This window comes from Meriones unguiculatus, chromosome 9, assembly GCF_030254825.1.
Source record: "Meriones unguiculatus strain TT.TT164.6M chromosome 9, Bangor_MerUng_6.1, whole genome shotgun sequence".
NCBI classification, from domain to species: Eukaryota; Metazoa; Chordata; class Mammalia; order Rodentia; family Muridae; genus Meriones; species Meriones unguiculatus.
Window position 1 is genome coordinate 71,544,719 of NC_083357.1, and position 23,657 is coordinate 71,568,375.

General features: G+C 45.6%; 1 protein-coding gene across 8 annotated transcripts in view; it reads left to right on the forward strand.

Moving 5' to 3' along the window:
• The first annotated feature begins 1,165 nt into the window (after window positions 1–1,165).
• Rubcnl (rubicon like autophagy enhancer) overlaps window positions 1,166–23,657 on the forward strand; it is a 36,057-nt gene continuing 13,565 nt past the window's right edge. For 4 of the 8 annotated variants that reach the window (XM_060391445.1, XM_060391446.1, XM_060391447.1 and 1 more), the window contains exons 1-5: window positions 1,166–1,320; window positions 1,544–1,616; window positions 16,436–17,077; window positions 20,245–20,327; window positions 20,732–20,942. In XM_060391445.1, coding sequence (XP_060247428.1) covers window positions 1,285–1,320; window positions 1,544–1,616; window positions 16,436–17,077; window positions 20,245–20,327; window positions 20,732–20,942 — 1,045 coding nt within the window. In that variant the 5' untranslated portion in view covers window positions 1,166–1,284. Of the gene's footprint in view, window positions 1,321–1,521; window positions 1,617–14,586; window positions 14,752–16,435; window positions 17,078–18,532; window positions 19,732–20,244; window positions 20,328–20,731; window positions 20,943–23,657 lie in introns of those variants that run through there. The other 4 variants (XM_060391450.1, XM_060391451.1, XM_060391449.1 and 1 more) reach the window with 4 other exon arrangements.

The following is a 23,657-nucleotide window of genomic DNA, read 5'->3' on the forward strand; positions in this document are numbered from 1 at the left end:
ACCCACCCAAGAATTCTTTCCCTAACTAGAACTTCATTTCCTCTGCCATCTGGCAGTCACTTTCTCCCAGTGCTGGGGTCTGAACTCCGGGCACACATCTCTACGATTGGGCTTCACCTCCATCTTCAGAACATTTGCTTTTACTTTTTGGTTGGTAGTGTTATACCTGGCAGAGTTAACTCGGGGGAGAGAAAGTATGTTTTGGCTCACAGCGTTAGAGGAGTTTCAGCTGGCAGCGGTCAGGGTGGCAGGGACAAGTCTGTCTTCTGGGGTGAGGGAGGCAGAGGCTTGATTGTGTAGGAGCAGAACAGGAAGCAGAAAGCTGAGGGATTGGAGCTGGGCTACAATCGTGAAAGCCCCACTCTTAGTGAATCTCCAAAATCTCCCAAAATCTTAGTGAATCTCCCAAAATCTCACCAGCCATTGAAAAACAAGTTAAAAAAAAAAAAAAAGGAACCTGTAGTGACATCTCAGATTCAAACCTTAACACCAATTTGTTCTCCATGACATTTACTGCAAGATTCTTTCCCTTGCCCCGCCCTGCGACTTCTTTCCTTTTAGATATTCCTGAAACAGGTTTCTCATCTGGTCCCCTTTTCATAATTTATCTGCTTATTTGATGCTCCGTAGGCACTGGGCATAAGATCTGCTGCTAGAGCCAACTCCCTGAAACGTCTGACTGTGCTGTCCAGCTGTGTGCCTTCAGACGAGTTATTACACAGCTTTGTGGGCCACTGATCCCTTATTGTTCAAACAGGAGTGATGATTTGTTTCCGTCAGGGATGGCTTTAGATGCTTAAGACAATTAGGAAAAATTAGCAGGTGAAAAAAAAAAAGTAAAGGAAAAAAAAAAGCAGCAGGCACAGCAGCTGAGCAACACACATTTGCACTAACTTACACAGTTTGCTCTTTGACTTCTCTGGAAATAGGCTTGCTGTGAAACCCAGGCCTGGCATCAAAGTTGCAATCCTCCTGACCCCACACCTGCTCCTCTTTCTGACTTTTTAATGTAAGGTTTTCCCTGCGGGTGATCAGGTCTAACCTAATGTAAACCGCCTCCCCTGCCCAAACAAACTGGCCACAAGGGAAGGGGAGGGACATGAGGGGCAGCTAGTACTCAGCTAACTTCGTCTTCTTGATTTCTAACTTCCTCCAACGAGGCAACAAGTAGTTAAGTTTAAACCACATCCAAACCGGGATGTTCCAGGCACCGGGGGTGCTTCAGAGATGCTAGACAAATAACCCAAAACATCATCGCGTTTACATCACGACCTGGAAGCCACGATGGACAAGGCCAAGGGCTCCTCAGGAGTGACAGAGGTAGGTTTTTGCGGAGTAGAGACCAACTTCCCCATTAGCTGCAGAGATGTTTAGGACGTGGGGCGGGGTTGGGGTGGGGGGCCCTGTCTGCTGGATTAAGGTCCCAGTCATTTCCCCAGAGAGCACCCTGCGCCGCCTAGAGGGGCCGAGGGTGGCTGCTCGTTCAGGTTTCTATTGGTGAAAACTTCATGTGTTCGTTAGCAGCTTCCCTCTGCACCCTCAGACCCGGAGCTATTGGCGACACGCTGACGGGGTGATCCGGACCTGTCGCTGCCCCAGGGCAAAGTGCCTCTTAGGTGGGTATAACTGCCAGGAGGCGCGGGTAAGCCGCGGTCTCCGTTAGGCTCGCTGACTTCGGCGCTGTGGCATCCGAGTAGGGGAAGCTCGGGAGTTTGGGGCGGGGAGCTCGTTTGCGCCAAGTTTGCGTTTCGCGCTTATTTTACGCAGGGCTGGCGGGTCGGTGGCGTCCCCGCGGGCAGAGCGTGGCGGCGAGGCGCGGGTCCAGGGCTCCCAGGCGGTGGCGCGTCCCCGAGGGTCCGCGTCCCCGCGTCCAGGCGCAGGCTTCGCTTTCCTGGAGCTTTTCAGATCACAGGCGGTGCAGGCGGAGGTTAAGCGAAGAGGACTCGCGTCCGGGCTGCACCCAGGTCCTCTCTGCGTGTCCCCGAAGCAGCGACTGACCCCTGACGGCAGCCGGGAGCAGCGCGGGGCCGGACTGTGCTGGCTTGGCTTCGGGAGGCGGGGCACGGGCGGGGCGGAGGAGAGAGGAGCACGGGGTGGGGGTGGGGGCTAGAGAGGGGTGACATAGGGTGACCTGTGTTCCCGGGGGAGTGGTCAGGGCAATGTCGTGGTTGCTCGGGAGCTGTAGGAAATTGTTCCTCGGCGGGTAGAAGAGGACTTTTGCTGTGTGACTTTCCAAAACGAGTGCTCTTTGGGGGATGGCAAGGGCCAGAAGATGGGCGCTGTTGGCCAGGCATGTCATTGGGGCAGTAAAGAGACTTAAACCAAGGTGGTCCCCTGGGTCTTCTTGGTTCCCCAAGGGCTCTTACATGAGCTGTGAGAATCCCATCCCCACACCTAACTGGACTTGTCAAGGTGGCAAAGGACTGGGGACCAGTTAGCAAACTTGAGGTTTCTTAGACCCGTCCCACTTCCAAATGGTTGTCATGGTACCTCCTTGACCCTCAGTTCCCTTGCTGAAGGGAGAGAGCCCGGGGTTCCATTTCCCGAAGAGTTTGAAAGAGAAATGAACTGTAGGGAGAGGGGTAACCCGGAAAAGCATCGAGTGTGGCCTTTACAAGCTAGTGCTGGGCCCACGGTTCCTGCCCGCAGTGGCCAGCAGAAGCTCCATGCCAACTTGGTCTTTGTGTAACTCTGTGTGGCAAGAGTCAAAGCACATCTGTTTTTCCATCCGAGGCAGCTCTCAGTTCCTTTTGGTCGCCTTCCATCTGACTCTGCTCCTCACCGCCCTTTATTATTAGGTAACAGGAACTGGGTCTTCTCATTTGCTCAGGACCTGTGTAGGGTCGGGGAAGGGGCTGCAATGAACGCTGATGAAAGGTGAGGGTCACAGAACTGGAGGCCTAGACGCGATTAGTTTTCATTCCACCCTCTTGTTTTTTTGAAATGAGATTTCTTTCTTTTAGTGTATTGTCTGCATGTATGTCTGTGCTCCATGTGTGTGTCTGGTGCCCAAGGAGATCGCAAGAAGACCTCGGATCTCCCAACTACGGATGGTTGTGAGCCAGCATGTGGGTGTGCTGGGATTTGAACCTGGGTCCTCTGTAAGAGCAACATGTGTTCCCAACTACTGAACCGTTTCTTCAACTCCCTTGTTTGTTTGTTCTTACGCAGGCAAGAGTCTGTGGAACCACAGCCTAATATTCAAGTGGAAGCAACTCCATTGATAGCAGGATTCATTGATCAGGTGCTAAAGAAAGAGTGACGGCCTACTGGTCCATGTCCCGGCTCATCTGAATGCACATGTATAACACAACAGACAAATTTGAATAGTTTCCCCTTTGCACTAAAAATAGATTCATCTTTCTGATGTAGAGAGATTGGCATGGTTGGTTGTGTGACTGTTAACACCTGAGCAGGTCTTCTTAGGCAACCAGGCACAGCTTCCAGAGAGAGGAAATCCGAGCCACACTGGTGCCTGTCAACCCTATAACACCTTTTCATCATGACCCCTAAAGATCTCTGGCTGGTTTGTACATTTTAGATAAGAGGACCCGAAGGAAGACTCAGTTAGAGGGTGAAGAATGAAAACGAGGGCTTCCTAACCTGTCCTACGGTGACCTGGGAATGGCTTTGCCATAGAGATGACAAGGACAGCAAACTGAACGTTCAGAGAACACCCTGTGCCACACATGCTGCAATTCAGCAAGTCCTCACAACAAGCTGGAAATTAAAATGAAACACGGAGAGATTCCGTGCCTTGTTCAAGGTCACAGAGCTCTTAAGTATCTTATCACTCTGTCATGAAATCACCTTACTGCCTGGGAGGGGTGTGTATGTGTGTGTGTGTGTGTGTGTGTGTGTGTGTGTGTCCTCTGCCCTAGGTTTTAAGGTTGCTTAGGGATTGAGAATGGATGATGTGGAACATGTCTCCAAAGAGCCTATTGGATGATTGTGTGGTCATCACTTTCCATTTCCCTGCCCCCTGCTTGGGTTTCAGTTTTCTGATCCATGAAATAGTCATACTATTCCCGTATTGAGTAGATGCTCTGTGACCACATAGAGTATGAACTGAAAGAGAAAAAAAAATACTTCTTAGGGGAAAAAGGAGGTTTCGGATATGGTTGTTTTTGTCATGTGGCGGCTGGGTAATGGTAAAGGAACGGAACATGAAACCACAGTCAGCATGGTTCACGAAGCATTGAAAATCATCTCTTCTTAAAGGAAAAAAGGTTGGATCTTTGGGTTACATTTACTAAGAGAGAGAAGGGTGCGCACTGGCCCTCGAGGTTGGTTTGTGTGTCTGTGAGGTTTTGTTGTTGCGGCTGGAAGAACCTGGAGGCCCAGGTATGAGCCAGTTTTCCTCAAGGTGATGTCAAGTAATGAAGCTTGTAGTGGGACAATTTCCCCTTATGCTCTTCGTCCCCCCCCCTTTTTTTTTTTTACTGCAACACACTCTAGTGGATCTGAAGACACAAGACCCACGAAAAAATACGCAGTATCATTCTCTGCTGTCTCCTCATTTGGAAGTTGGTCTTGAAGAGACAGCTTTTGAGACGGTTAAGGAGACGAGAACTAATATTTAAAAACATATAAACACGGCTCAACAGGCAAATGACCTGAATTGTTCTGTAACTGGAATAAAAACACGAACATTTCATGGCTCACTCTCATGTCAGAGTCTTGTAGAGATCCGGGGGTCAGGGAAATAAAAGTGTGACTCTCACTCACGTGGCCCAGGTAGCAGTGACAGAAGTGATGAGTACTGTCAGTCTGGAGAGCAGTTTGGGTCATGAGCCTTAAACTTCTTCCCCTCACCTGTGTGTCTGAGAAGTTAAGGTTTACATTAGTTTGGCCTGGAGCTCCTGGGTCTACCCATGAAAATGGCTTTTTTAGGCTATGTGCACCTTCCCTAAGGGACAGTCCTGTTAGCATCTGCTAGTGTGCTGGGAGGATAAAGAGGTGGCTTTCTTTCTGTTTGTTCGGAGGTCAGGCAGGTTTCCCCAACCCTTCTCCTTTTCTTCCTCTGCCTTCTTTCCTTCTCCTTCCTTTCTTTTAGAACACAAGTTAATTTTATGTTGTGTCCACATTTCTGGACCATCTTCCCCCGTTAAAGGACTTCCAAGTTTGTCCCCATGCCAAGGACTTCTTAGTCTTGACTTTTAGTAGTCTTCACCTCACCTTCACCCTCTGGCCTTTTTGCTGCTGCCTGGAAAGCAAGAGAGTTTATTTTTACTGTGGATTGGCTGGGATAGTAATAACCTGAAACATCTTGAAAGATGGTTTCCTTAATCAAAGGATAAGTGTGTGTGTGTGTGTGTGTGTGTGTGTGTTTGCACAGATACATGTAGAAAATTTAGAACAGTTCAAGGCACAAGCTAAATGCTGTACAGGTCTATGAACTGATGAGGAGGACGATGTCAGAAGAAAACTACTACAGAGAGAAAGTGTGTGGGACACAGGACAGCGCACACCTGTTGGAGGGTGATGGGTCCATTTGAATAAAGACCAGATGCTGAAGTGATAGAGGAATGGAGTGCTCCAGGTAGGATTCAGAAGTCACTGGAGTCATAGGACATAGTTGGAGCACATCTTGAGAGTGTCGTGAAACTTTTTTACTTCTAAGATTTTTTTTTTATTATTGAAACTATTTTTGAGACAGGGTCTTGCTACATAACACATAGCTCAAGCTGGACTCAGGGTTAGGATTTTCCTTATGCCTCTGCCTCTTGGATGTTGGAGTTACAGGCTGTTTACTATTGTTTTCCACCCACGCCATTTAAAAGCGGAATATTACTCAAGCCACTATCGCTCAAATTCAGGGTATTTTTAGGGTCCAAGAAGAGTCATTGAAAAACAAAAACAATGTGTCATTTTTTCCATGTGCTTTATAATTATGTAGCATGTTAAAGTAGCTGAGAAAGTACGAGGTACATGAATGAAACTTTTCTTTTGAGGGAGTGGAGAATGAATGAGCCATGCTCTTGTGTGTTGGCTAGGCAAGTTCCACAGCACTGAGCTACACGGAATCTTGACTCATTACCCATGCTGTTCATCAGGTTAGAATCATCAGCCTCTTGAGTAGCTGGGATTATAAGCATATGCCAGCAAGTCCAGTGAGCACTTCAGTTCTTAAGCTTACCTTGACTGTTGCTGTTTGAGAAAGGGTCTCACTGTGTAGCCTACATTGGCCTTAAGCACATTTAATAGATCAAATTATCCCATAATTCCATGTCCTCCTGCTTTAGCCTTCCAAGTGCAGAAATTCTAGGCATGAGCCACCACTCCAAGCCTCTTAATTCTGCATTAAAAAAAAAATTATCCTGACAGGAAAATTCTTACCATTGCGTTACCCAGAAAACTGAAGGTTTCCTGTTAATGCCAGCCAGCATGCGCTTTGTGAATCCACATGGAAAGACTTTTGGCTCAGGTGTCAAGACTTCTGCTGATTACCAAAGTAAAGCTTAGGGTGAGCCCCCTCACGGTCCCATTTCACTTCCCAAACTGATACACTAGCACTTGAGCTCATGTGAGATTTCACTGAGAAAACAGAGTGGGAAATGAGAATGTGTAACAGCCGTAGGAAGTTGGTCACCCGAGACTCTTGGGCAACTCTAATGTCCCTTAAGTGAACCTCTGCTGTTCTCTGATTCTTGCCTTCAGGCCGTCCCCTGTTTGTGCCACCACACCTATCACTTTTAATGGCTGTCTATCCCCCCTCCTTGTGCTTCTGGCAGAACCATTAGCAAATTTCTATTACTAAAAGCCAGAGCAAAGAGGAGTTTCTGTGATGTCACCCAGAGGCCACTGCAAAAAGACGCCACGTTGTTCCTGCTGACCTTGTTATGAGATAATGTTCACCTGTTGCAGGAAAGCTCTGACCTTTGGCTGTCTCTGGTTGCTCTGATCCTGGATGCTATCTAGAAGCTTGGAGTTACGTCTCTGGGCATCTTATTGTTTTCGGTTTGACATAGTAGGTTCAGTCCGGAGTGAATCATGTTATGTTTGGAGATTCACTCATCTTTAACCACATCGGCTTACCACTGGGTGTGTTTAGTAATGTCATGCCAGGATCACGGGACCCTCAGAGACCAACAGGAGACGACTCGATGCAAGAGCAAGAGAGCTTTATTACGAGAGTGATCGAACTCGGGGCCCAAGTCTCACTGATGCAGCAGTGGAGAAGTGGGACCTCAAGCCCTGAATGAACAGGATTTTTAAAGGGAAAGACTGCAAGCTTGGGGTTTCCATGACAGCAAGTAGGGGGCACATGTTTCCATGACAGCAAGCGGGGGGTCATGCCTTGACGTAAAAGTTAGAGGGGCGAGGTGACCTCCTCTGATTCATAATTACAATTGCCTAAGGCATATGATCACAATTGCTATTCTTCTAAACTATATCTGAAACATTGGGGAGAATTTTCCCAGCCAATTCCCAACCGATTCTCATTGATTATTGCCCAGGAGATTGTCTCTATTTTCTATGAAGTATTTATTCTGTGATATTTCCTGGAGGCTGTTGCTAGGAGAGTTAACTTTGTTTTCTGACAAGTGTACATTCTGTGATATTTCCTGGTACCTGAATTCAGCTCCCAGTCAAGATGGCTCTTTATTTCAAAATGGAGTTATACCCAGGCTAACTTAAACTCTTCAGTAACACACCAGGAAATGTGTCACAACAAATTTCATTTGTGAGGATGTGGAGAAAGGGGACCTTGCATGCTGTTGGTGGTAATGTCATAGCGCTGCCATTGTGGGAACACTATGGAGAGTCACACAACATTATAAACAGAACTGCCAAGTGGTGGAGAAGTCTCACAGAAATGGGTAATATCCATTAAATGGCTAAATTTTAAAAATGCAGTATATATATATACATATATATGTATGTATGTACACACACACATACAAACAGAATACTAGTCAACTTTAAAGAGAATAAAAATCTTGTCATTTGGACAACATGCATAAATTTAGGGGTACTGTACTAAGTGAGATAAGTCAGTCAACAAGATAAACGCCATATAGCTCATTCATATGTGGAATAGCCAAAGCAGGTAAAAGCAGAAGGGAGAATGGTGGTTAGCAGGGGCTAACGGATGGAGACAAATTAGGGAGATGTCCAGTTTTACTCAGACAAAGTGAATCAGTTTAAAAGATCTCCTCTGTGACATTAGGACTATAACTAGTAACTGTCTATTCTGAGAGTCCTCAGCATGAGCCTTAGTTACGTTCTGTTGCTGTGATTAAACTCCATGACCGAGGCGACGTACAGAAGAAAGCATCAATTCAGCCTATGGTTTCGGAGAGGTAGCCCATGGCAGATGGCAGAACGAAAGAACACTTGAGAGCTCACAGACTGAACTGCAACCACAAGGCAGAGAGTGCTCACTGAGAAGCATAAGAAATCCAAAGGCTTCAGGGACATGTTTCTCCAGTAAGATCCGATTCTTCCCAAACAGATCTACCCCCTGGGAACTGGGTAGTTAACTCTATGAGCCTTCAAGGGCTCATTCTCACTCAAACTACCATACCATGCACACAAAAAATAAGTGAGAATGTGTGCTGGTTAGTCTTTCTTCAATTTGACACAGTGAGAGCCATCTGGGAAGAAGCCTCACTTGAGAAGGTTCCTCCATTAGATTGGCCTGTAGGCAAATCTGTGAGGATGTTTTCTTAATTAATGATTGACCTGGGAGGACCTAGGTCACTGTAGGTACTGCCATCCCTAGGAAGGTAGTTCCGGAAAATTTAAGAAAGAAAATGGAGCAAGCCATGGAGAGCACTCCTCCGTGGTCTCTGGTTCCTGCTTCCAGGTTTCTGCCTTGAGTTCCAGCCCTGACTTGGTGCTAGTCAGGGCTCCCAAGAGGGACAGAGCTGACGGAATGAAATACATGTGTTTATACATGGAGACTTTGTTGTAGTGGCTTACAGGCTGTGATCCAGCTAGTCCAACAATGGTGAGCTCCGGATGAAAAGACCAAGAATACAGTAGTTGTTCAGTCCATGAGGCTGGATGTCTTAGCTATTAGTTAGATTCCTAAAGAATTAGGTCCTAACACCAGTGAAGAAATGCCTCCACAGCAGGATAGATGAATGTGCCAGCGAGAGTGAGAGCAAGCAGGCAAAAAGCAAAAGCTTTTTACTTCCATGTCCTTTTATGTAGGCTGACACCAGAAGGTGTGGCCCAGATTTAGAGTGGGTCCTCTGTCCTCAAATAATCAAGATTTATAGTGGGTCTTCTCACCTCAAATGATCCAATCATGAAAATCCACCACCGGTGTGCTTGCATTTTACTTGATTCCAGATGTAGTCACGTTGACAACTAAGATTAGCTATCATACGCACTCCTCAAGCTGTTTTTAGTCATGATGTTCATCACGGAAGTAGAGAACAAATTAGAAAAAATGTCTGTGTTGGTTGTCTCAAGTCAGCCATTCCATCACACAGACATATTTCACAATATCATGTCATCTTCCACAAATATGTATGTAGTATTTTTAGATTTATTTGAATTTATATGTATGGATATTTTACATACATGTATATGCACCGTGTTGTATACCTGATGGAACCCTGGAGCTGGGCTGATGGGTGGGTGTGAGCTGGGAATTGAACCTGAGTCCTCTGCAATAGCAACAAGTATTCTTAACTGCTGAGCCAGCTCTCTACTCCATATTTTTTCAATTAGCAAATACAAAATTTTATCTTTCACTCTCAGGTCTTGTGTTTGTGTGTGTGTGTGTGTGTGTGTGTTCCTCACCAGGGTTCTCTCTTGTGGCATAGGCCGTAAGTTGGACTAGTAGCTGGTTGGCTAACATTTATTTTGGACATTCTTTCTTGGGCAACAGAAATGATTTGAGTTCTTAAACTCAAGTGCTGTTCACTAATTGGTTCATTTTCTCATTAATCCACTTGAAACATAATTATCGAGTCCTCATTGTGCTGATTTTAAGTTCTGAAGATGGGCCCGTAGGAAACTAAAGCAATAGCTCATCATAGATTACATGTGCTTTGATTAAATGAGATTAGATAAAATGGGATTCAGGTGAGGGAGAGAAGCAGCGCTGGAAATGGAGATAGAGATGGCTGGAGGAGGAGTCTTTTTTCTTACTCATTAAAAATATTTTTTCATGCAATATATTCTGATTACAGTGTCCCTTCCTTCATCTCCTCTCAGATTCTCCCCACCTCTCTACCCCACCAATCCAACTCCACATCTTCTAAAAGCACAAAACCAGAAACCATAATTTGTAAGTACAAGGCCAGTCAGATAAAATAAATGCACAAACAAAGCAATATGAGGGGAAAAAAAACTCCAAAAAATACCCCTGAGTTTGTTTTTTGTCCACCATCTACTACTGGGCACGTAGCCTGCCCTTATGTGTGGTTTGCGTATACCCAGGGAGTCTCCACTGGAGAAAACTAATGTTTTCTTTGCAAGCAGTTGTCAACTGCAGATAGCTTCAGGGTTAGGGATGGGGACTTGTGTCTACTTCCTTTCTCAGAACTAAGATTCCATCTGGCTTAGATTTAGGCAGGGCCTGTGTGTAAAATATAGTTTGTTTTTTTTTTTTCTATTACCCACTCAAGCTCCCAAGAAATGACACAGAGACCTATTACATTTATTAATAAGCTTGAGAGCACTAAGCTGGCAGATACTGAATTACTCGAGCGTGCCTAGGCTGGTCTGGACTATTTCTCAGCCAGCCATGTGCTCCATTACCTGCCCTCTCATCTTGCCCTGGCTGCTCCTGTTCCACCCTTGTCCTCATGGCAACCTTCTCATGGCCTCCTTCTCCTTGACCTATGCCTTCATCTCTCGTCTCCACCGAGACCCCCTGGCTCTCCTGCCCTGCTATAGGCTGATCAGCTCTTTATTAACCAATCAGAGATGACAGAGAGCAATTTCCACACAATGCTGAGGCAGGACAGTCTTCAATAGAAATGGCAATGCCCGTGTCTGCACTGCAGCCAGATCTTGGGGCACAAAAATTAATATCTGAATACACAGTGCACAGACCATCCCACAGCATCTCCCTGTTTTAGTCCAACAATGGTTTGTTTGGTTTGTTTTTTTTTTACAATAATAAACTTTTTCATACAATATGAAAAAGATTGAAAATTACCAGGTAAGAATTACATTCACAATGACCAGACCATTTGTATTTGGCAACCTTGGAGAAAGCATCCAATATCTATCTATCTTGGTGAGTCAAAGTTCTATAACCAAATCACTTTCTATTATCACCTAAGTCTTTATCTCCTCTAACTTTCACTATTTGTAATTACCGACCTTAAAACATTTGTATACGACTTCCTCCATCCTTCATAAAACACCTTCTTAGACCCTTTAACCTTCATTTGCCAATCTTAAAGCACCTTCCCTGACCTCATGCCTCATGGAACTCTGCAGAAGAGGAGGCAGAAAGATTGTAAGAGCCAGTAGGGATGGAAGACAAGGAAACAAGACCTTTTAGACACAACATGATGGACATACGTATGAACTCTCAGAGATTGAGGTAGCGTGCACAGGTGTTCCATATAGCAGAATGTTGTTAGGAGTCCTTTTATTACATTTCTCTAGCAGAACAATAGTATTTCTTTATTCCCTTAGGTTCATGATCTATCTAGTCTCAGTCTCTTGGCTTTTTGCTCTGACGTTGCTTGCCTGTGACTTTAGGTATCATGAGGTTCCATGGACCCTTTCAGCTCTAATATTATCTAATTCTATAATGCAGCAAAGCTAGCACTTGCTGGCCATTTCTGTGAGGTGGAAAATGTAAAGCAAACATTGGTTCTGAGCGTTCCTCCCTCGAAAGGAAGTCTGTTTCTGTTCAGTGAATTATGTTCATTTCTCTGTATGGAATGCTTGCAAGTAAGGTTGTCCTGACTTAACTTCCAATTTGTATCCGTTTATAGAAAACACCATGAGCGGGTCATGGCGTGCTCATTTGTAATCCCGGTCCTGGGGAGGCAGAGGAAGGAGAATCAGATGTTCAAGGTCAATCTAGGTACTTACTTAGTGAGACTCTGTTTAAAATTAAATAACAAACCATTAGGTAGCTCTACCATCTGAAACTGTTCATTTTCCATGTATTTTTACTCACATGATCATCTCCCTCCCCTCTATACAAACAAATATAATGTATAGAGAATTAAAGGAGTAAAACATTAATTATTTACATAGCTCTTTCCTCCAGGGAATAACAGGGTCATTTTGAACTGTGGACTCTAAAATCTGAGCTAATAAGAGAAAGGACAAGTAAGAGAAAGTCAGCCAAAATATTATAACAAAGTCTCTCAATGATATTTATTTTATAGTAATGAAAATCTGGAGGGGGGGGCTGGAGAGATAGCTCAGTGGTTAAGAGCACTAGCTGCTCTTTTGGAGGACCTGGGTTCAAGTCCCAGCATCCACAGGGCAGCTCACACCTGTCTGTAACTTCAGTTCCAGAGGATCCAAAACAGACATACATGAAGGCAAAGCACCAATGCACCTAAAAGTATAAATTAATAAATCATTTCAAAAGCTGGAAATAAATATTTATCTGTTGGGTCTGGGGTCTGGCTATATAAACTATTGTTCATGTATACTGTAGAAAGTAGTGAGAAATTAAGATGAAGTACTGGAGAGATGGCTCAGTGGTTAAGCGCAGTGGCCATACTTGCAGAGGGCTGGGGGTTAGTTCCTAGCTTCCATACAGGGGATCGCCTGTGAATCCTGTTCCAGCGATCTGATGCCCTCTTCTGATCTCCACACGAACCAGGCACACACATGGCAAACAGATAAACATGCAGGCAAAACATTCCTACAATAAAAAAAAATAAAGAAAGATAGATACATGGTTTTTAAAAATAAGTTAAGATGAGTGTGAAATAACCTTTCTGCTACACTATTGAAAGAGAATAAGATGAATTACAGACTGTGTCCACTATGAAACTTTGGTGGTTTGAATGAGAATGGCTCATATCTTTGAATGCTTGGTCACTAGTTGGGGAACTGTTTAGAAAGATTAGGAGGTAAGGCCCTATTGGAGGAGGTGCCTCACCGGGAGTGGGCTTTGAGGTTTCAAAACTCCACAGCAGGCTCAATCTCTCTGTCTCTGTGTCTCTGTCTCTGTCTCTCTTTCTCTCTCTCTCTCTCTCTCTCTTTCTCTCTCTCTCTCTCTCTTTCTCTCTCTGTGTCTGCCTGCTGCCTCTGAATCACGTAATGCTCTCAGCTACTGCCCCAGCACCAGGCCTGTCGGCCTTCAGCATAATGATCATGGGCTAGTCCTCTGGAACTGTAAACAAGCCCACAGTTAAATGTTTCCTTTGACCTTGGTCATGGTGTCATTTCATAGGGACACAATAGTAACTAAGACAGATACAATGTGTGCGTTTGAGAGAGAAGATAAACCTTTCGATCTGACATAAGTGTGGCCATTCATTGCAAAGGGCCTGAGAGGAATGGAATGGCCAGCAGTCATCTGTGGGGCTCAAGAGGCTTTGAGTGTTGGGAACACTTCACTTTTTATTCGAGTTTCTGTGTTTGGGGCCTTTTATAGAACCCTAGTAATTATTTTCTTTTGTAAATAAAATCCAAAGTTACTGGGCAAGAGAAGATGTGTGGCAAAGAGAAACTGAAGCAGAAGGTGGGGTTTGAGGTAAGAAGAAAGATGGAACACTTTGGGGTGGTGAGCTCTGGCCGTTATCATGGACGCTCTCATCCTGTGATGTTTTCTCAGTGGCGATTTGGGACTCACGCAGTTTTTTCAGGAGGTTCACACAGGCTGATATAGGCACATAAGCATGTGCACATGAGCACACATATGCACATATGCTCACACACATTATATATTCTTCATGTATGTTACTCCAAAATATGGACCCACAATACAGAACCTTCAAATAATAGAAATCCTAAGACTTCTAAGAACAATGTTTATATGTAGTTTCTTTTGATGTGTTTGAATTTATATCTTATCAATGTCCACATTGGGTGAGAAAATTTTCATATCTTTAAGAGGCATGTGTTCATTTCTATTCTTTTTTTGGGGGGTTGGTTTGGTTTGATTTGGTTTGGTTTTCAAGACAGGATTTCTCTGTGTAGGCTTGGCTGTGTAGACTGGGCTGGCCTCGAATTCACAGATATCCACCTGCCTCTGTCTCCCTGAGTGCTGGGATTAAAGGTGTGTTCCAAGACTGCCCAGCTTCATTTCTATTCTTATGAAAACCATTGTGTCCTAATAACTGAACTACCACATTTACCAAAGAAGGCTTTTTCTCCTGACTCATTTCCAATTTATTGTTTATAGTCATTTGTTCCACAAGCATTTATTGAGCTCTCACATATAACTGAAGACACAGGGGATATGAGACGGGAGAAAGCAGACAAAACCCCTTGCTGTCATGGAGTTTATAGTCAGGGGCAGAGAAAGACCCACTAGAAGGAGCTGGAAAGAATCAGGAAGTGAGTGTTTCTGTGATGAAAACTGAACAGAGTGACGTAGCAGGGGGAGACCAGGAAAGTGCCTTTAGTTATGAAACATGTCTTTAAGGAAGTACTTAATAAGCTAAGGCATGCATGACAAGAGAGGGCCGGGCTCTGTTCACTTGGGGGAAGAACACTGCAGGCAGAACTTGAACTGTACCCTCAGCGTGCTGAAAAACTGAAGGTCCAGGAGACTCTTATGTTGTTGTAGCTTACAGGGGCTGAGACCATAAATGAGAGATCTTCAGGGCCAGGACCATGCCAAGCTTTAAGAAGAAGGTAAGGAGTGTAGGTTCTGTTCTTGATTTGATGGGAAGCTGTTGGGGTTTGATTGAGGGAACTGGAGATCTCATTTTGGGTTTATAAAGAGTCTCTGTGAATGCCTATGGTTAAGGATGGGTAAAAGCAGAAAGAGAGAAAACATTTTCTACTGTGCAGGTGGATATCCAGGTGGGAGAAGACAGTGGCTTAAATGAATGTGCTGGCTCTAAACTTGCTGATGGATTAAGGATGGAGACCTAGGGGTGTATGGGGTCCCACGTGGCTCTAAAATCCTGGGCCCAGGTGACTGAGAAGTGTACTTCCTGGGATGGAAAAAGCAGGAGAGGAGCGCATTTGAGGGGTGTCAGAGTCTGATTTAGGCATATTAAAATGAGGTTCACTGGGAAAATGTCCAGTATGACAGACTTGCCGGGCGCTGAGGGGAAGTCAAGTAGAAATGTGCCCATGGGAGTCAGTGCCACAGAGCAAAGATGCTTAATGCTCTGGGGTCCACTCTGAACTCTCCCAGTCAGTTGCCTGCCTCTGTCTGTCACCTAGATTGGACAGAACAACCCTCTGGGTGTGTCTGTGACACAGTCTTCAGAGACGATTACGTCATGAGGGTTCTGACCTGATGGATTAACCCTCTGAAGGAGTAGACTCTGAGAGGGTGGGAATGGTTGGAAGAAACAGTGCATTGAGGATACACCTAGGAAAGGCATGTCTCACCCAGGACCCTTGTCTCTGACTTGGCCACACACTCCCACAGCCATCACGTACCTGGTCACTGTACCCAGCAACTTGAGTCACGTGACCAAGGACTGACCCTTCTGAAGCCATGAGCCAAGTAAATCCTTAAGTTGCTTTTCTCTCAGGTATTTGGCTGCAGAGACATAATGCTAATCCCATGTGCTGTGGCTCTCGCCATGATGGCAGCATCTGTGTGAAGGCTGACTTGGATGGACTTTCTCCCACCTTGCTATCGAAGGTGGATGGTTAAAAAAAAAAATTGTTTGCTGGGCCTGGAGAGATCGTGACAAAGGGCTCCTCACTGTGAAGATCAACATTTTAACCATGATCACATTCTATAGCTACAGCCAGACAGAACCGTCTTAAAGATGGGTTCTAGATTCACAGCATCATTTAAAAGTATTAGGAACTGATGCTAAAGTCTTATAGGTGTCATCCGTTTCAAGCTGACGTAATCAACACGCACAAAGGTTTTCGTGCTTGTCTTACTTCATTTTAGTGCTTTGCTGTAAGACTAGACTAGAATGAGTCCTGAAGAAAGAGACATAAATATATCTTTACTTTAACATGGCAATCCCAATTTTGATTTGATGGTAATTTTACCATAATACTTTCGATATACTACTATTTTGATCTTGATATTGCTATTTGATCTTCCTGACTTTTTCAATTATGCTCACACTTGCAAAAATGTTTCTTATCCCACAGCTACTGTTTGGTTTTTTTTTTTAACCATTGTTATTTGTTCATTTGTTTTTGTTTTTCCTTTCGTTTTTGGTCTGATTTAGTCATTTATTATTATCATCATTTTTTTTTTTTTGCTTGCAAATAAAAGGAGAAGTTTATATGAGGTATAAATGAAAATGATGGTTTTTTCCTTCTTGACAATAATGTATAACCAAAAATATGACTGGGCTCTGGATTGACCTGGATTGATTCTTGCTCGTTGCAGGCAAAGTCTTCAGACCTCCATCTGGTCATGTGATGACTTCAAGGATTGTGTCCAGTGGCACAACAGCCATTGGGGAGCTGGGTTTTGAGCAGGTTCATTCCACACATAGAAGGATGGTGTCCCAGTCCACAGGCTGTCGAGACTCTCCTGTGGACGCCTGTGAAGGGACCAGCCGTGCCTTTGAGGACACTGATGGCTTGCCTGGCCTCCTGGACACTGACCATCCCCGTGGCCAATTAGACGTGAGGCTCGTGAGGCACAAAGCTTCTTGGATCAACCCACCGTGTATGCAGGAGGAGCCGCTACGAGACTTATGCCCCCAGAGAGCAACAGTGCAGAGCAGTAGGAAACACCTGGTGGTGGACACTCCCTCTCCCTTGGGCCTTCCGCCATTGCCCCACAGGGACTCCCTGGCTGAGACGCCATTGTCAGAGGACAGCACTGACGCCATCTGCAGCAGCTCTGCTCATGGCACCGAGGGAAAGAATGGCGACTTCTCCTCCCCCGCTCCAGAAGAGCAAGAGGTTCATTGTCAGCATGGATCTCTGCTCAAAAACCCCAAGACTGTGGCGACTTCCCTATCCCCTAGGGGGGACGGTGCCCATTCTGAGTCTCTTCGTTTGACAGCTTCTGCAGATGACGGTAACTCTAGCTGGTGGCTTCCTTCATTTCTTCTCCATCCATGCGTTTCTCTGGGCTGCCTTGAAAGTCCGCCTATTGTCTTTGCCAGGAGAAATGAAGTTTACGGCCTTCTACTTTGACCAGAAGCCAATGAGTCAGCTCATTTAATGGTATCAGCAGACTCTGTGATAGTCAGTAGTTTGGATATCGTCTCCTTCCAGTGAGGAGAGGAAGGTCATCATTTTAGCTCAGCATAGTTAGTAATCATCCCAGGAACCATCTTTGGCCTTAGTAACTTGTCTTCAGGGAGAACGTTAGGAACAACCAACCCACTGTGGGTGGGGATGACATTTGCAGATGCAAAAGGTACTGGCTGCCCAGTAGTGCTCCTGCAGGTGGACATGTCTCGCCCGTTCCCGTTCTAGCACAGACAGCTGAGAAAACAGCCAATTTGAAAACAGTAGCCACAGAACTCCCCAAAGGCTATCGAAATCCTCTTGGTGTGAAAACAAGGGCTCTCACCAGGTGCTGTGGCACACGCCTGTAATCCCAGCACTCTGGGAGACAGAGACAGGCAAATCTCTGTGAGTTCGAGGCCAGCCTGGTCTACAAAGTGAGTCCAGGACAGCCAAGGATACACAGAGAAACCCTGTCCTAGAAAAATAAAAACAAAACACCCCTCCCCCACCCCCCAAAAAAAGACAAGAGAAAGGGCTCCCCTTGCAGTGAGTAAAGTAGTGTACATATTCTTAAGACAGTAAAATTTCTGAATGAATTAGTCCACTCAAAGTAAGAGGCGAGATTCAGCTCACTGTTTTTGTTTGAAAGGTTTCATTTGGTTGTATTCATGCTGTGGGTGTAGAGCCCTGTTTCAAATAGTCTGGAAAATATTTTGTTGTTGTTGTTTGCTGCAAAATACTTTTAAAAGCTGTTACCCACCTGTGCTCTGCCTGTGTGTATATCTATTTCTTACTGACTTTCAATGGCTAATTGTGAGACAGCCAAATCTGAGCAAAATGCTTCTCAAATCAGGCCTCCTCTTTCTATCTTTCTTAACCAGGAAGTTAGTTCTCAGGGTAAAGAGCAGCTTTCAGATTTAGAGGTCATTAATTGAGAAGTAAGCCTGCTGTTGGATTGCCTTCCTGGAGGAAGCCTTTTCCCATATAAACCATCGTGCTAACAAGTTATAACAAGCCATTGATTGACCATGACCTTTAAGGCCCAATCCCATCTGTCATAGTCTAGTGCAAGAAGCAGTAGCATTCTTTTGCATCTTTGTCTTTCTCCTAGAAAAGCAATGGGTCAAGATGAACCCCAAAGCAAAGACGGGTACTATGTCCCCTTTTGTACGAAGGCAGGGTTCTCCCGGCAATCCTTATCAGTACCTTTAAAAACTATGCAGTGTTTTAAGGTGTTTTTTTGTTTGTTTGTTTGTTTGTTTGTTTTGAGATGGGGTCTCACTCTGTAGCACAGGCTGGTCTGAGGCTCATGGCAGTCCTCTTCAACTTTCTGAGTGCTGAGATCTTAGGTGTGAGCCGTAGTACCTGGCAAGACTCTTAAGTTTGGTGAAGAGATTCATCCCATGGAATTAACAGAAGCCCAGATAATGCGGTGCAGCAGAAAGGAGAACAAATATTGGCCACTAAAACATAGGCATTCCCAGGACTGCTACATCTCTAATAGCTGGTATGGAGCCTTCAACTTGTGGATGGAAGCAATTCCTGAGGCCTTAGAAACAATCTCATGGGTCCTAGAGTTTTTGAACAGGATCTACTTATTTGCAAAATACCTTTGCATTCTCTGTCTCCTTATGTTATAACGGAATAATCTCAACTCAAGGAACAAGAGGATTTGTGACCAAGGCATCATGGGTACCAGATCTTCCTGATCTGGCTTTTTTCTCCACACTGAGGTCTGTACCTATGACGTGGGGGCTAAATCCTGCCAGCTTCCTGTTTTTGTTAAAAAAAAAAAAAAAAAAAAAAAGACAAGCCAGCAATTTAATTTCATCAATAGTGGCCTTCAAATTACAGTGGCAGGATGGTTTGCAGTAGTGGTGGATGGCCCTGTATCCTGCCCCCAAAATGTTTGGCAGGGACCCCAGCCAGGAGGTCCCTGGTTTTCCATTTCCGAGCCACTTTGTTCAACATGAAGTATCAGGGTGATGGCCTGCATTTGTCCAGCATCTGAGGACCCACAGCCCCCAGGGCATTTGTAGCATCTATTTTAATTTATCAGGTCCGGGCAATGCTGCTCTCCTGGCTGTCACAAACATCTCACTCCCTCCAAGGCTGCAGTTAGCAGTTACGTGATGGGAACTCCTTGCTTTGGTGGTGCCTGTTGCCAGGAAGGAGCGGGTGAGGCTGTCCAAACGGATGACACAACGCGGCGGACTGGGCTTGACTGGAGGACTGGTTGCTTTCAGATGACTTTGTGGATGTAACAGGAAGTTTGGGGCCAGTCACCCCGAGCTGGGGAAGTGATCCTGTATTTCTCAGGGCCCCTCTCTCTTGCAGATATCTCCCAGGGCCTGCTCCTCTTCCCACCATCTTTTCTCCTCGGGTCTCTCCTTTCTGATGGTTTTCTGATGGTTTTCTGAGGATAACCCCCGCCCCCACCAGCCACTCCATGAGTTTCCTGTGGAAATGACTGAAGGAGGCTGCGTCTGTCAAGAGGTTCTTTCCTTTTCCGTCACCCACATCTTTCAAGAGTTGTGCTGTTTTTTTGTCATTGTTTTTTTTTTTGTTTTGTTTGTTTTGTTTTTCCGTAATGATATTGAAGACTTGTTCCCTATGATTGGGTTTGCTTGATCAGGTCATCTTTGGGCTTGTTTTCCCCATTTTTTTTCCTGTGTGTATGTGTGTGTGTTTCTTTTGTGCTGTGTGTGTTCCCCTCTGTGCATGTGTGTGGGGAGACCAAGTGTCTCCCTCTGTCATTCCCCACCCTCCCCCCTCTTTTGGAGACAGTCTCTCATTGAGCCTGCAGCTCACTCATTTGTCTAGACTAGCTGCCCACCAGGCCCCAGGAGACCGGGTAGTCCTGCTTCCTCCTCTTCTTTGATACTGGGAGTAACCGGGGATTGAACTCAGGTCCTTACGTTGGCCCAGCGAGCACGTTATTGACCTTACTGACCGAGCCATCTCCCCAGGCCCCTTTTCTGCACCTCTGATGACTCGCTGTGTTGGCAGGTGCTGCTGGGAGCAGCAGAAGAAGCCATTCTTGGAATTTCATCCCACCGGAGACATTCACCCTGCCCCTTGACGTGGAAAAGGTGAGTGGATCTTCCCAACCACAGAGCGTCTGAGCCTCTTGGTAGCATTGCTCGATGTGACCATGGAAACTGCCCTGAGGAGGCACAGCCAAAGGGTTCTTTTCAGAATTCGGTGGAGGCTGCCAGGAGCACTAAACGGAGAGGTATTCAGGCACTGTGTGCCTGATGAACTATGCCAGGTGCTGGGCATCACCTACTCAGGGTGCTCTATCCCAAGACATTCAAGTTGGTGGCTGGGGATGGGGGTCGGGAGCACGGTGCTTGCTACTCTGTGCGATGTCGTTTAATCTCCATCCCTGAAAAATGAATTAATTCCTGTCACTGTAGGGGTGCTTCTAATCCATATACTGAAGGAAAAGTTGATTACGCTCCTATTTGAACTGACTTTTGTTTTTTCCCTGCAGGAAGATGTCCACTTTTATGCTGCAGACATGATTATCGCAGTAATGGAGAACATGAAATGCAGCCTCCTGAGTCGGCAGAGGCCAGAGAGCTGGGCCACAGAGGAAGCCAGCAGGTCACGTGGGAACGATCAGACTGACGCTGAGGTGACCTTTTATAGCCATGCAAAGCAGGAGCCAGGGTCCTCTGCTTCTTTGGACCGTGGCCATGAAGGCAAGTTGGGAAAACGCTGGAACACTGCTGTGATCACCATGCACGCTGCCTGTCCTCTGTCCAGTCCTGAAAGAGGGACATTTTTCAGCCCTCTGAAGATGTCTATGGCCTGTTAGTGACATGCACCCTGGTCAGCCATGAATATGGCTCAATTCCAAATGAGAAGCTAACTTAGAACATTATGAAATCTGTGGTGTGCATGTGTGTATGTGTGTGTGTGTGTGTGTGTGTGTGTGAGAGAGAGAGAGAGAGAGAGAGAGAGAGAGAGAGAGAGAGAGAGAAAGATATGTTATTTTCAGTGACTAAATTTTGAGGGTCTTTGGCATGTACTTCGTTAGTGATAATCTCACTTTGTAGTATGAAAAGGTTGAACCCATGGGAATGGTCCCCACCAAGGCTGTTTGTTTTGCTTTGTGATCACAGCTCATGCTCTCGATCCTTTGGCCGGCGTGACAGTTCTTGTTTTGTTTTTCCCTAAATTTCACTCTTCCTTTTCATGGGTTGCTATTATCTTCAGCCTTGCTTTATTTTCTATCACCTAGCATCCTCCTAGCTCTCCTCCCACATTCATTTCTCTTTGCCCCAGTGGTCCTCTTTTATTCATTTAGCAAATAATGAGGCCGTCATGTACTTGGTGTTGGGACTCAGCGGTGGCAAAAACACTGTCTGCAAAGCTGATGTGCTGGAGCTGGGGCCAGGGAAGAGAGGCGGATAAATAACACTGTTGAAGAGGTGAGACACAGCCTGGTCACTAAGCAAGGGCAGCTGGGAACCCAGGGAGTCCCTTCTAGAGGAAAGGGCACCAAAGCCGGCAATGAATGTTTGCTGGCAATGACAGTTTGCATCCATTTCCTAAAACAAGCCCTGTCTTCAGCCCCAGGCCCCATATTTACTTTCTGGCAGATTTTATCTCCATCAGTTGCTTCCTCCAGGCTGATGATGCCCCTGAGAGACCTGTGTTTTATGCCCTGAGCCTCTCTTACAAGGGTCTTTCTGTTACCTTTCAAACTTGCCTACTTGGTGGGTTCCCAGATCCCCTGACTTAACACTATTCCTGTACAACTTGAAAACACCCCCTTTTCTCCACTGCTAGTAAACTGTATCTCCAGCTTCGAGGCAGGCAGAGTTAACCTCTAAAGTAACATGCCTGCACCATTCATCTATTAACTCTTCACAACCCACGGTCAGGGAGTATGGCTTTCCCTTCTGTCTGTAGAGATTCTATGGCAAAATAAGGCCACCTTCACATGTTTTAGGTGGACATGAACTTTGGAGGGTCGTGACTCAAGCCAGGGTAATCACGTGCCCTGTGCTATGTATCTCATGGCAAGGCTGGCACTGTCTTTTCTTTTTCCTTCTAAAGCCTTCTTTAATTCTATTTTAAACTTTGTATTATGATGGGAAATTTTCAAACATGTCTAAAAAGTAGATGGATTGCATCAGCCTGTTTCACTTAATCACTGTGACTGGGAGGTAGGTCTTAAACTAGCTTCCTGCAGCTTTAGAACCTGTCGCCCTGCAATATCTGTCAGTTGGGGGCTGTGCCGTTCTCTCCTCCCTCCTCTTCTTTCTCTTCCTTCTCCTTTCCTTCCTCCTCTTCCTTGTTGTCTTCCTCCTTCTCCCCTTCTTCTTTCAAAAGTGTCTTACTATATACCCCAGACTGGTTTGACCATGCAGTTCTCCAGCCTTTACCAAGTTCTGATACTGTGGGTGGGTTTCATCACACCTGAGATCATTTTTTTTCTTACAATATCGTGATAGAACCCAGGGCCTTGTGCATGCCTGGGGCGGGGGAATCTACTCTTGAGCTATTTGTCTGTTGTGGTATTCATGTGTATGTGTTTATTTACTTGTCTGTCTGTCTGTCTGTCTGTCTATCTGAGACAGGATTTTTCTGTATAGCCCTGGTTGTCTTGGAACCCTCTTTGTAGACCAAGCTAGCCTCAGAAATCTGCCTTCCTCCCAAGTGCTAGGATTAAATGTGTGTACCCCCATCACCCAGCATGTATATGACTTTAAACAGGTGTGTGCTTGTGTGTGTGTGTGTGTGTGTCTAATTCAGAGGACAATTTGCGTGTCATGAACTTACCCTCATTTTTGATTTTGTGTTTTGTGACAAACTCTCTCACTTGGCCTGGAACTCTCTAATCAGGCCAGGCTGACTACAATGAGCCCCCAAGGTCCAGCTACCCCTACCCACCCCAGTGTTGGGATTGCAAGCTCAAACTACCACAAGAAGCTTTTTCAGTCAGTTCTGGGAGTTGGTCTTGGGTCCTCACGGTTGCATAGCAGATGGTCTATTGACTGGCCCCCCTCTCCAGCCCCAGTCTTGCTTCCGATGATAAAGTCCATCTTCCTTATTTCTTCAGGGTGTGCTGTGCTCCAGCTTAGCCCAGTGGCTGAGAAACTTTCCTACTCTCCTGTAGAGAGAGAGGCCTGCGAACATAACTTGGTTATGTTAGGTGAGATTTGAGACCTCCTGGCACCCAGCTCCCTCATACCACACACATACCAACAGCATCATGTCAGGGACATTTGGGGAAAGCTCCCCAGGATGAGGTTGTGTCTCTGCTCCTCAAAGGAAAAGCTGTTTGCCTTGTCTCTAGTGTTTTGATAATTGTTCGTCTCACTTGTAGAGCTGAGCAAGTACGCAGACAGACATTAGAGCTGCTGTGAGGTTTTGATGTGCTATTTTGATGAAATTTATACAAAATC